Genomic DNA, 12,550 nt, shown 5'->3' with positions numbered 1-12,550 from the left:
GGTCACTTCCGGACGACCCGGAAGATGTTCTGGACATTTGCTTGTTCCCACCCCGCAACCCCTCACGCCCTTCGTCTGCTCTCATTGGCTGCTCTGGTAAGTAATTTACTCCTGCCCACCGCCGGTGACCCGTCCGGCCTGAAGTTGACCCCATCCGGCACCGAACCTGGGGAGTGCGGAGGAGCCCTCAGGGCAGGATCCAGACCATCCAGCCCTCGCCTGGCCCCCAGCTGGGAGTCCCTGGCGCGCACCAGCTGCGTACGCGGCGGGTGCCTCACACCTGCCAGCGTCTTCTTCACCCCCAGCTGTGAGGCCGAGACTCCCCCAGTCCGGGAAGGCGCCCCACACCTGCTGCAGTCGTGCATCTCCCTGCAGCTGCGGGCCTGCGCGCCCCCCGTGCTGAGAGGTCCGAGACCAGGGCAGGTGCAGGGCGTTCCCCCACCCCGCCTCCTAACCTCCACCTGCCATCCCCCACCCCGGTTTTCCTCTGCGGGTGTGTGATGGGGGTAGAGAAAGATTATATACAGGTCCCCCCAAGTCCCCACTCATTTTGGGAGCCCAAGTCCTTCCTAAAGATGGAGCTCCATTCCTAGCCTGGCATCTCGTTTTGGTAAAGCCTTTTGGAAGTGGGATGCAGCAGGAGCAGACACTGCACACTTAATCTTCAGAGCACCTCCCTGAGGAATGATATCGTTTGGTACCCATCAAAAGTTCCCCCAATAGTTCCACTCTTCCCCTTATTTTCCCCAGTACTCTGACTTTGAAAGTGGTGAGTGTAGAGCTAGGCTAAACCACCCAAGTTCAGTTGGGTTTTGGGAGACTCCTGGGAACTTGGCTACTGTCCCCAAGGCCTGGTCAGTAGAGACCCCACCTTCATAGTCAAAGGGGTTGGGGGGCCTCAGTTCTGGGTTTCCACATGACAGCTGCCCTGATCAACCCTCCAACAGAAAGGCCAGGCTCCAGCCATACCTCAATGGACCCCAGGGGCATCTTGAAGGCATTTCCCAAGAGGAAGAAAATTCATACCAATCCATCATTAAAAGCACTTGCAAAGATTCCCAAGAGGGAAGACGGAGAAGAAGCAGGAGGTGAGTGGACCCAGCCTCAGAACCCTCATGTGTTTGAGCCTGAGGCTTCTTACATCATTCATGCCCAGAATCAGATATTGCAGTTGACTCTGCCCGCCCAGAGCCTGCAGGTTTGTTTTTACCTGCCTTGTCCTAGGCTTGCTCCCCAGTCTTTGACAGGCGACTTGCTGTTTTATCTTCTACCCCACCCTGAGACCTCCATAAATCAGAAAATACTCCCTGGCCCCTAAGGAAATGACTGGTAGAATCCTTTGCTCTCTAGGAGGTTGCCTGCTGCTGCAGGGAGGGAATCCTTCTCAGGTCCCCAGACTTATATTTTACAGCCAAACTGACAAATAGATGGCAAAAGCTTACATGGTGGGCTGGGTTGGGGGAGGTGAATCTATTAGACTGTGAGGCTTATAGTGGCAAAACATGTGCATTGTGCCTGATAATAAGTGTCTACTAATATGTGTTGAAAGAATAAATGATCAAATGAAGTGATTTACAGGGTAACTACAAGGTGCCAAACACTGTTCTAGGTTATATCAGGGAACAGGATGTATCAGAATCCTTGCGCCTTACATCAAGTGATGGCCCACAGGAAATTAACTGTATGCCTGTGGTGGAATCCCCAGAAGGCAGGCTGTCTGGGTGGAGGAAAACGAGTGGGGGGAGGGGACTGTGAAGGGTTCATTGGGATCATGTCTGAAAGTATGACAGTAGGCATCTGGATGTCCCCTTCACAGAGTGGCTGAGCTCCGTGCGGGCGCATGTTGTACCCACTGGCATTGGGCGAGCCCGGGCAGAACTCTTTGAGAAGCAGATTGTCCAGCATGGTGGCCAGATATGCCCTGCCCAGGCCCCAGGGGTCACTCACATTGTGGTGGATGAAGGCATGGACTGTGAGCGAGCCCTCCGCCTCCTTAGACTGCCCTGGCTGCCCCCAGGTGCTCAGCTGGTGAAGTCAGCCTGGCTGAGCTCGTGCCTACAGGAGAGAAGCCTCGTGGACACAGCAGGATTCAGCATCTTCATCCCCAAGAGGTAGGCTGGTCCTAGTCTTTCCTCAGATGTTTTCTTGAGCTGTTAAACTCTCATCGTCTTAATTGGACACATTAAAAAAACACGATTTCAGGGCTTCCCTGGTGGCGCAGTGGTTAACAATCCGCCTGCCAATGCAGGGGACACGGGTTCGATCCCTGGTCCAGGAAGATCCCACATGCCGCGGAGCAACTAAGCCCGTGCGCCACAACAACTGAGCCTGCACTCTAGAGCCCACCCATGAGCCACAACTGCTGAGCCCGCGAGCCACAACTACTGAGCCTGTGCTCTAGAGCCCGTGAGCCACAACTACTGAGCCTGCATGCCACAGCTACTGAGCCCGTGCGCCTAGAGCCCGTGCTCCGCAACAAGAGAAGCCACCGCAATGAGAAGCCCGCGCACCACAATGAAGAGCAGCCCCCGCTCGCCGCAACTAGAGAAAGCCTGCACGCAACAAAGACCCAACGCAGCCAAAAATAAACAAACAAATAAAAAACAAAAAAACCCCACGATTTCAGAGTAGAGAAGGATTGGGAACAGAGGTAGCGTGAGACTTTGGTGTCTTAACCTCCCATCACCATCCTGCAGGTACCTGGATCAAGCACAGCTCAGCAAGGCAGACCAAGACTCTTCTACTCCTGGAGCTAGTGAGGCTCAGCTCAGGACAACCCTCTCTCCTTCCCCTCCTCCCACCAGACCTGTATCTCCTTCCTGGAGGGCAAAGGAAGTCACAAGCCTCCCAGCACAGGTGAGGAGCCTCCCAGGCCCCACAGCTCTCTTCTCCTGGGAACTAGATCACAGAAACAGGGAGAGCCTGGTGGTTGTTCAGAATGTCCCAGGCTCCTGAGAGAGGAGGGCTCTCTTTACTGTGAAGCCATTTAACTCTTCCCAACACTCATCACTACTGCATTTGCCCAGGCCATATCCACCACATATCACTGGGGATCCTAGGGCTGGGCCCTAGGGGAAGCCACGTGGAACCCAAATCTGCTGCAGAAGACCCAGCATCCTTCTTGGGTCTGACTAGGAAACTCAGCCCCCACCTCTGAGGAGCCCTCCTCATGGGGGGCATGAACTTATTGTCTCTTCTCCTTCCCTATGTCCAGCCCGGCTCTGGTGGTGAAACCAGTGATGGGGAAGAGACCCAGGTTAGCGCAGCTGATCTGGAAGCCCTGATCAGCGGCCGCTACTCAACCCCTCTTGAGGGAGATGGTGAGCCTAGCCCAGCCCCTGAGGGCCTGGATAAGTGGGTCTGTGCACAGCCTTCGAGCCAGAAGGCGACCAACCACAACCACCACATCACAGAGAAGCTGGAAGTGCTGGCCAAAGCCTACACTGTTCAGGGGGACAAGTGGAGGGCCCTGGGCTATGCCAAGGCCATTAATGCCCTCAAGAGCTTCCACAAGCCTGTCACCTCCTACCAGGTACCTGGGGGTCAGGGGAGGGTATGTGGGGGTTTGGGGGGGTCTTCTCTTTACTGGCCAGAGGTCGGTGGAAGCACCAGTCACAAGTGGTGATCAGGTGGAGTGATTAAGATTCTCTGATGTTTGGGACTTGCAGAAAAGAAAAAAAAATGGGGAGATTAATGAAAGCGGCTTGTCAAAATCTTGATAATTATAAAAGCTGGGTGATGGGTACTTGGGATCCAGTATACTGTTCTCTCTACTTTGGAATTTTTTCCATAATAAAAAGTTTTTTAAAAGTTCAGGCTCTGAAGGTCAACAGACCAGAGTTTGAATTCTGGTTCCCATCATTCACTAACTGTAACTTGCCTAAAGCAAGTTACTTAAACCCTCTGAGCATCTGTTTCCTCAAAAGTAAAAAGGGACTTAGTAACAGACACAGTATTCCCATGAGGACTTAATGAGATGACCCCTGTAATGCAGGACCTGATACAGGGTAAAGCCTCATAAGTGTTAGCTCCACTGTTATGATGGCAGTGGTGACTAGTATCGTCATTATTGCCTTTCCTCTGCTTCCTGTGCTGATCTCCATCCCTCTGGGAACCAGCAGATAAGTTTCCCAGCCCATTCCATCCAAACTTCTCATCTTCAACTCTGCCCAAGCTTTATACAGCTATCAGTTGCCCACCGGCCATACTGGCTTTTACTCAGACATCTGCTAAAGGAGTCAGTTTCCTTCCTGCCTCTGCCTCCCCTTCCTCTAGGAGGCCTTCAGTATCCCCGGAATTGGAAAGCGGATGGCTGAGAAGATTGTAGAGATCCTGGAGAGTGGGCATCTGCGGAAGCTGGACCACATCAGTGAAAGCGTGCCTGTCTTAGAGCTCTTCTCCAACATCTGGGGAGCTGGAACCAAGACTGCCCAGATGTGGTACCATCAGGTCACACCCTGTCCCAGCCCCCACTTCAGTTTTACTATATCTTAGAGCTCCTGTCCCACAGTCCTGTTACCCTGTGCTTTGATGAGAATGAACCCAGACTATAGAGAGACCACTTCTCAAAGGGACCAGGGCCCATGCAGATCCCTCTCTTGGCTCTCAGAACTGCCCTGTTGCTTGGTATCGTTGAGGCTTAATCTGTGGTGTAGGCAGAGACAAGAAGTATACTTCTCTGTCCCCCAGACCAGCAAGGGCCTTCCTGAGGAGACCAGGCCTCTGGGCTGAGTATCCAGAACAGTGGTTCCCAAACCCAGCCATGCCCAGAATCACCCCCAGATCGATGGAGTCATGAACCAGTGTTTTAGGATTGTGGCAGGGCTGGACTGAGGTGTGTCTTCCATGCCCCCTGCATTTCCCAAGTCCCACTGATTACAGACCCAACCGCTCCTGGGGTTGGTCCTGCCTCAGGCTTTCCTTGGAGTCTGGGGGTGATGAGTCTGGGGGTGATGGAAGCCTTGTGTGTGTGCTTATTCACTGCCTCTTCATTGGTCCTGGATCCTCATAGCCTTCCCATCTGGCTTTTTTTTCAGGGTTTCCGGAGCCTAGAAGACATCCGAAACCAGGCCTCTCTGACTACCCAGCAGGCCATTGGCCTGAAGCATTATGATGACTTCCTGGACCGCATGCCCAGGGAGGAGGCTGCAGAGATTGAGCAGACAGTAAGCAGGTGTCCCAGACCAGCAAGGAGAGCCAGGTCCTACTATAACGTCAGGGCCTGGCTCAAAGCCAAGAACTCGTGATCCCTCAGCAGGGGAGCCCAGCAGGCAGAGGAAGCTATGGGGGGCCAGAGATTGGGACTAGTGGGGAAAGAGCAATTGGCTTAGGTAGGGAAGGGCTGCAATACTAGCTCTCTGCGGTAGGGTTCTCAGTATCGGGCAGAGTTAGCACTGGCTTACGTGCTAGAATGGTGTTAGGACTGGGTTAATGTTAGGGCTAGATTAGAGATGGATTATGGTCAGAACTACTCGAGGATACTGGGATTTGAACTGGGCTATGTTACGGTGATCAGGGCAGAGATTCTTAACATTTTTTGATTCACAAACTTCTTTGAGAACCTAATGAAAACCATGGGCTCTTTCTCGCCACAATTTTTTTAAATGTACAAAGTTTTATATCTCCAGAAGTACACACCTTCTACAGGTCACCCAAGGCTGGTTCAGGGTTTGGGTTAGGGTTGGTGTAGAAGCACAGTGCCAGTAGGACTAGGTTTGGGGTTAGAGGAAAGCTAGATCAAGAGTTAAGGTTAGGGGCTTCCCTGTGGCGCAGTGGTTAAGAACCCGCCTGCCAATGCAGGGGACACAGGTTCGAGCCCTGGTCCGGGAAGATCCCACATGCCACGGAGCAACTAAGCCCGTGCGCCACAACTACTGAGCCTGCGAGCCACAACTACTGAGCCTGCGTGGCACACCTACTGAAGCCTGTGTATCTAGAGCCTGCAACAAGAGAAGCCACCACAATGAGAACCCCACGCACTGCAATGAAGAGTAGCCCCTGCTCGCCGCAACTAGAGAAAGCCCGCGCGCAGCAGCAAAGACCCAACGAAGTCAAAGATAAATTTAAAAAAAAAAAGAGTTAAGGTTAGGCCTGAATTAGGAGTAGGGTTTTCTTAGTGTTGGATGCTTTTAGTTAAAATTTGTGATTGTCCTGGAAATAAGGTTCGGCCAAGATTAGTGTTTGGTGTAGAGTTGGGTTAGGGATTCAGTTCATATAAAACCTAGATTAGAGGGAGACTAGGGCACATTTGTTCAGTTGGCCTTAGGAGTAGGGGCTGATTTGCTCCTACTTTGGTCTACGATTCTGATAGGGTAGGACTCCCTGGTGACTCTGGCCCAGCTTAGTTGAAATCAGCCTCCCGCTGTACTCCCAGACACAGGACTCTGACGCTAGTGTGGGAGGGACAGGCAAGCCCCTTTGTCCACCCATCACCAGGCCTTGGTGCTAGTGATGACCTGTCACTCAGCCACGGTATCTGGGCATAGAGAATGCCCCAGCGAGCCTCCAGCCCTGACCCACTGGAACAGAAGTGGCTCCCCACCTGGCCCACTCTCCCCATTTAAGGTCTCCAGCGAGGTTTTGATGGGATTACTCATCCTAGGCCTCCTCCATCCTCTTGGGAGGCTCAAGGAGGGAATTGAGGGGATTAGCAGAGCCTGCCTGTCAGGAGAATTGAGGTATCCAGGGCCCCAGAAATCTCAGTGTCCCGGGGTGGAAGCGGGGGTGTGTGTGTGTGTGTGTGTGTGTGTGTGTGTGTGTGTGTGTGTGTGTGTGTGTGTGTGTGTGTGTGTGTGTGTGTGTGTGTGTGTGTGTGTGTGTGTGTGTGTGTGTGTGTGTGTGTGTGTGTGTGTGTGTGTGTGTGTGTGTGTGTGTGTGTGTGTGTGTGAGATATCCGCATATGAAAGACCTCAGTGTTTCTGGGGTGGAGGCTGATGGGCTTACCCCCCCTCAGTGAGGGATGATCCCTCAGCTGACAGTTCCCTCTGTCTCAGCTCCCTCCCCATCGCGCCCCATTCCTCCAAGTAAGGATGTGGGCATTGGCTCAGAAGTGCTTCCCTTTTGCTTTCCCTCCTTTCCTTTGTTACACGTGCAGCTGTATTTCTGGGCTCCGTCTCCTCCGAGGCCTGGGCCCGGGGCACCCTGCCAGCCACCTGTCAGGCCTCAAGCCCCAACTCACACACTCTGCCTTTAGCTTCAAATCCAAAGATACCTGGGGCTGTGGAGACCTGGCTGAGGGCTTCTCGGCACCTGGCTCTTTGTCCTCAGTGGAGTTTCACAGACCTGGGTGCATGGGTTGGGACAGAAGCCCCACGAAGAGAAGATATGTCTCTCTGCTCTTGAAGAGCGGTGCCTTCCCTCAGAATCCGAGCACATATTCTCATCTTCTCATCTCTCTCCTCAGGCCACCCCCGGTGATGTGAGCATGTTTTCTCCTCTTCTGTCCTAGCCAAGCTGGAGAACTGCCACTCTCCAGGGTGGAGCTCTGCCTCTGTTCCTTGGGGCTCTCTCCCTCAGGCTGGATCATGCATCCAGGGATTGGCTTGGGGCACAAGGGGGCGTGTGGGCTCCTGGGTCAGGGAAGGCCCTTGCGCTGCTGTGGAGATGAATTCCTGGCACGGCTTGAGGCCCACAGCCCTCACCCCCCTCGCTGTCCTTTTTCAGGTCCGGGAAGCAGCTCAGGCCTTCAACCCTGGGCTGCTGTGCGTGGCATGTGGTTCGTACCGACGGGGGAAGGCAACCTGCGGTGACGTGGACGTGCTGGTCACCCACCCGGACGGCCGGTCTCACCAGGGCATCTTCAGCCGCCTCCTGGACAGCCTCCGGCAGCGAGGTATAAACCCCACCCCTGGGTGAGCAGGGGGACAGGGGAGGAGTGGCCCCCAGGAGGGAGAACCTCAAAGTGGCAATCTCTAGGCAGGAAGCAGGGGAAGGCTGCTTCATGAAAATTCCACCTCTCTCCAGTGGCCAGAGCCACTTCAGGGAAGAGATGAATCAGCTCCCCCTACCTCCCAAGAGGTGCTCAGTAATAGCTGCAGTTTGAGTGCCTCCTCTGATCGTTCTGTGCCCCTGTGGGGGACTTGGAGAGGAATTACTATGCATGTTTTACAGAAAAGGACACAGACCTGGAGAGGGCAAGGTCGCCCAGCAAATAAGTAGATGAGCTGGGAATAGAGGACCCAAGGATCATCAGGAGAGGCCTGGGAGGTTAGGCGGCCCAGGGCTGGGCAGCCCAGGGCCTGGCTCCCTGCCCTCCCAACAGCCCTCCTGTATTGGGCCAGGGTTCCTGACGGATGACTTGGTGAGCCAGGAGGAGAACGGCCAGCAGCAGAAGTACTTGGGTGTATGCCAGCTCCCAGGACCAGGGCGGCGGCACCGACGGCTGGACATCATTGTAGTTCCCTACAGCGAGTTTGCCTGTGCCCTGCTCTACTTTACTGGCTCTGCCCACTTCAACCGCTCCATGCGGGCTCTGGCCAAGACCAAGGCCATGAGCTTGTCGGAGCATGCGCTCAGCACAGCTGTGGTCCGGGACACCCAAGGCCTCAAGGTGGGGCCTGGCCGAGTACTGCCCACCCCCACTGAGAAGGATGTCTTCAGGCTCTTAGGCCTGCCCTACCGAGAACCAGCTGAGCGGGACTGGTGACCCACGGCTGGGGGAGGAGGTGCCAAGCTGGACTGGCTGGCCCTCCTGGCCATTCCTCCAGCCTCAGCTGGCTGAACCTCACTCTTTCAACCACCAGGTCCTCTGGGCCTGATGGAAAAGGCCAGCCTGGCTCCCAGGGCTACCCAGCCCTCTCCCTGACAGGAACAGGGTGCTGCCCCCTCTACCTCACCATTGCCCCTGGGAGAGTTTAGCACATGGCCCCCTGCCCCATTTTAAGCAGGAACTGGTGCCTGGTTTGAGGCCAGCTTCCTGTGCTGAAGGCCCAGGCATCCCCCTCCTCTACCCCAAGGAGGGTCTAGCATGGGATGGGGGCTGCAGGGGAGAGGCGCACAGCTGAGGCCCAACATCACCCAAGACCCTTCAGAGCAGGAGAATGAGCCATTCCATGTGTGCTCCCTCCGCCCACCCCACTTCCTGTGCAGCTGGCAGTGTAGGGAAGGGGCACCCCAGGCGCGACGAGGATAGCATTGGAATGCCCAGGGACCCAGTAAAGTGCACTTGACATTCAACCTGCCTGGTGTGTCTGTGAGCTGCTGCAGCCTCTGCCTGCCTTTCTTCTCCCAGGCGGGGACAGAGATAGGAGGTGAATGGGAACCCAGAGAGGCCAGTTAACTGTTCTCCAAACAGGCCGGGCCTGAGTCAGCTCCTGAACAACTCAGAAGGGGGCAGGGGTGGACATTAAAAGGGAGAATTCGTGGAGTCAGGAATTAGGAGTGCCTGTCTACCCATCAGCATATCCTGTGGACCCTGCCCTAGAACAGGTTATCTGAGGACATGAACAAAGGTGGCAAGGCTCATTAGGAAGAACTAAATGGTGACCTGTGTGCCACTGACAGGGCTGAGGCAGTCATGGAAGGCTGCCTGGAGGAGGCGAGGGGCAGCCTGGCAGGAAATAGCCTATTTGAGAGTGGTAAGCAGCTCTGTTTGGGGACAACTAAGGAACCTGCTTTAGAGGGGATGCTACGTGCTGGGGGTTGGGAGAAGGCCAGGCTGGTACAGGACTGAAAGTCAAGCTGAGGGGCTTAGTTTGGTAGAGCAGCTAGGAGGGTCCAGCTAGTGGCATCAGGATGGTTTCGTAGACTGGACCTTGCAGGACAGGAAACATTTGGTAAGGGGAGAGGAGCAGTGGGAAGGTTGGGCATACCAAGTACAATATAAAGAATATCGGGCTCAGAGGCTGGAGAAGGTGGCTGCGTTGGAGGAGCACCAAGGAGCCCGGGCCGCAGAGATGGGCTCCACCTGAGTGTGCTGGCTGTGAGGCAGGGAGGGGGCGGGTGCCAAGCCCTGCATCTGTTGGTAACTTGCAGAGTCCCAGAGCTGGCTTTTGTTGGCCTGGTCTCAGTCAGGAGATCCCAGCAACCTTAGAATGGGCCCCTCAGCTCTAGTTCAGAACCTTGAAGTCCAAGCCGTGGGGCCTTGCCTGCATGGGTCATGCCAGGAAAGGAATCAAAAGCCATGGGAGGGGGCTTCCCTGGTGGCACAGTGGTTAAGAATACGCCTGCCAATGCAGGGGACACGGGTTCAGGCCCTGGTCTGGGAAGATCCCACATGCCGCGGAGCAACTAAGCCCGTGAGCCACAACTACTGAGCCTGCGTGTCTGGAGCTTGTGCTCAGCAACAAGAGAGGCCGCGACAGTGAGAGGCCCGCGCACCGCGATGAAGAGTGGCCCCCGCTCGCCACAACTAGAGAAAGCCCGCACACAGCAACGAAGACCCAACACAGCCAAAAATAAATAAATAAATAAATAAAAATTTTAAAAGCTTTTAAAAAAAAAAAAGCCGCGGGAGTCTGGAGGGCCCCTTTCACAGCTCAGTACCAGAGAAGCCACATCAAAGGGCCAGAAGCTTTCGTGAGGGGCGAGCCTCTCCTCGGAGCTTCTACTCCCAGGGAGGTGTGGCTGCCCGGGGCCTGGAGTGGAAAAGAGGAGCTGGGACATCTCTGGGCCCCCCAGGTGTTAGGGCTGCTTTCAGCCCCCCTTAGGAGCTCTGCTAGTCTACTCAACTGGGCCCTCCGTGCCCGCCACCATCCCCAGTAAGGGGTGGAGTTGACAGAAGCCCAAAGCCTGGAGTGTCCGTGTCCAAACGTCGCTGCTCCTCTCTTTTCGCATCCCACTTGAGTGCCCCAGCCTGCTCAGCAGCCTCTCCAGACCCAGAGGAGCAGGGCCTCCAGGGCTAGGAGAAGAGGGAACCAGTGGGTCACAGGATAACTTGGCCAATTAACCCCTTCCTACACACAGGAAGTCTTCAGAACCATAGGGAGGGATAGTGCTGACTTCTGGATCTGGTACCAGGGGCCTGGACCCCATTCCTGCCATCTCTTGTGGGAAGGAGGGGGAGGACCCCCCCAGGAGACTCAGAATTCTGGAGACCACCTTCAAACCGTACAAATTCCTGGTCCCACATCCTGGTAAGGGCAACAGGAAATCATGGGTTAAAAAGGAGAGTGCCCATACCCTCCAGAGAGACCCATCCTGCGGGTGGTGTCTTCTGGGCAGCTCAATGTGGCACAGGAGCCCGGGAGAAGAGCTAATGGAGGGATTCTGTGTCTTGAGAAGGCTGCCCAGTATGGCAGAGGGGGCGGTCCTCTGAGTCCAAACTAAGCAAAGGGTGTGTTGGGGGGTTCCCCAGCCACTTGAGAGCGGAGCCTGGTTCCTGGGCAGGCTTTCAACCCAGTGCCCCATCCTGCTAAAAGGGAGACTGAATTTTGGAGCCCTGGTGGGAATCGGCACCCTATCTAGCAACTGAGCACCCCAAAACTACCACCCACTCATCACCTGGTCCTAACAAAGAGGAAGGGCCCCACAGGCCTACTTCCTGCCCCTAGCTCAGCTCATCGTCACGCTCTCCCTGAGCCACAGTGGTCTCTGGCCAGACCACAGGTGTGGTGGGCAGGGTAACGGTCTCCCAAAGATGTCCACAGCCTAATCCCTGCAACCTGTGAATATGTTACCCTACTTGGTAAGAAAGGGACATTGCAGATGTGATTAAAGTTAAGGATTTTGAGATGAGGAGATTAGCCAGTGGGCCCAATCTAATCATGAGTCCTTAAAAGTGGAGAACTTTTCCTGGCTACAATCAGAGAGAGAGCTGACAAAGGAAGGAAGGTTAGAGAGATGTGATGTTTCTGCCTTTGAAGACAGAGAAAGGGGACTACCAGCCAAGGAATGTGGGCATCCTCTATAAACCGGAAGAGGCAAGGAAACAGATTCTACTCTAGAGCCTCTGTAACAGAACGCAGCCCTGCCAACACCTCAGTTTTATTCCAGGGAGACCTGTGTCAGACTTCTAAACAATAGAACTGTTTAGTAATAACTGCATTGTTTTAAGCCACTAAGTGTATGGAAATTTGTTACTGCAGCGATAGAGGACCAATAGACAGGGTGTGTCTTGTTCTTTCCCTGTACAAAGTGAGCAGAGGGATGGTGGGTGTGAGCAGGCCCTGCTGTGAGGTGGAGGATGTCCCTGGAAGTGCAGTGGGGTGTGGGGAAAGGGAGGGGCCTCCTTATATGGCTGCAGTAGGGGAGGGGCAGGTGGTAGGCAAAGCTGGGAGCCCAGTCCTCATGGGCTGGCTGCCCCGTGCTCAGTCTGAGCCTCCCAGTTTCCCTCTGCACTTTGTGCCTAAGGTACGATCCTCTCCAGGCTGCTCAGCCCCAGCCCTGCCAACCCGGGAGCCTCATCTTTTCCCAGGGCCTGGATTGATAACACTGGCCCAAGACTTGCACTGAAAGGGGAACGAGACCAGGCCAAACTTTCCTCCTGGCTTCTGGCTGCTCCTGGGGGAGCAGGTGTGGGCACAGGGCCAGGGTTTCCCAGGCCTGGAGTGGGCGCTGCAAGGTGGACAGGCCCAGCCATGTCCTGCCCTGCAGGACCCAAGGGCTGGGAATG

The 12,550-nt window shown here is 55.0% G+C and overlaps 1 protein-coding gene across 4 annotated transcripts; it reads left to right on the top strand.

The window, feature by feature from the left end:
* The first annotated feature begins 52 nt into the window (after nt 1–52).
* On the top strand, nt 53–10,355 carry POLL (DNA polymerase lambda). Of its 4 annotated transcripts, none has more exons than XM_068548412.1 (9): nt 53–96; nt 948–1,088; nt 1,817–2,111; nt 2,697–2,856; nt 3,215–3,532; nt 4,276–4,449; nt 5,037–5,165; nt 7,663–7,831; nt 10,176–10,355. In XM_068548412.1, the coding sequence occupies exons 2-9, from the start codon at nt 974–976 to the stop codon at nt 10,229–10,231; spliced, it is 1,416 nt and encodes a 471-aa protein (XP_068404513.1). In that variant the 5' UTR covers nt 53–96; nt 948–973; the 3' UTR covers nt 10,232–10,355. The 4 variants fall into 4 exon arrangements, with proteins under 4 accessions (XP_068404513.1, XP_068404511.1, XP_068404514.1 ...); XM_068548410.1 differs by lacking the exon at nt 10,176–10,355 and adding an exon at nt 8,280–9,174; XM_068548413.1 differs by lacking the exon at nt 10,176–10,355 and adding an exon at nt 8,110–8,176.
* The last annotated feature ends 2,195 nt before the right edge of the window (nt 10,356–12,550 follow it).

This window comes from Eschrichtius robustus, chromosome 7 (assembly GCF_028021215.1).
Source record: "Eschrichtius robustus isolate mEscRob2 chromosome 7, mEscRob2.pri, whole genome shotgun sequence".
Taxonomy (NCBI): Eukaryota; Metazoa; Chordata; class Mammalia; order Artiodactyla; family Eschrichtiidae; genus Eschrichtius; species Eschrichtius robustus.
This window is presented reverse-complemented; position numbering and strand designations above follow the sequence as displayed.

What these genes read in the sequence shown, in the direction of transcription:
- POLL (XM_068548410.1), top strand. Translation starts at nt 974, where the DNA reads ATGGACCCCAGGGGCATCTTGAAGGCATTTCCCAAGAGGAAGAAAATT. An exon ending in AGACGGAGAAGAAGCAGGAG is followed by an intron (nt 1,089 to 1,816) that starts GTGAGTGGACCC and finishes TCCCCTTCACAG; the next exon opens with AGTGGCTGAGCTCCGTGCGG. An exon ending in CCCAGATGTGGTACCATCAG is followed by an intron (nt 4,450 to 5,036) that starts GTCACACCCTGT and finishes CTTTTTTTTCAG; the next exon opens with GGTTTCCGGAGCCTAGAAGA.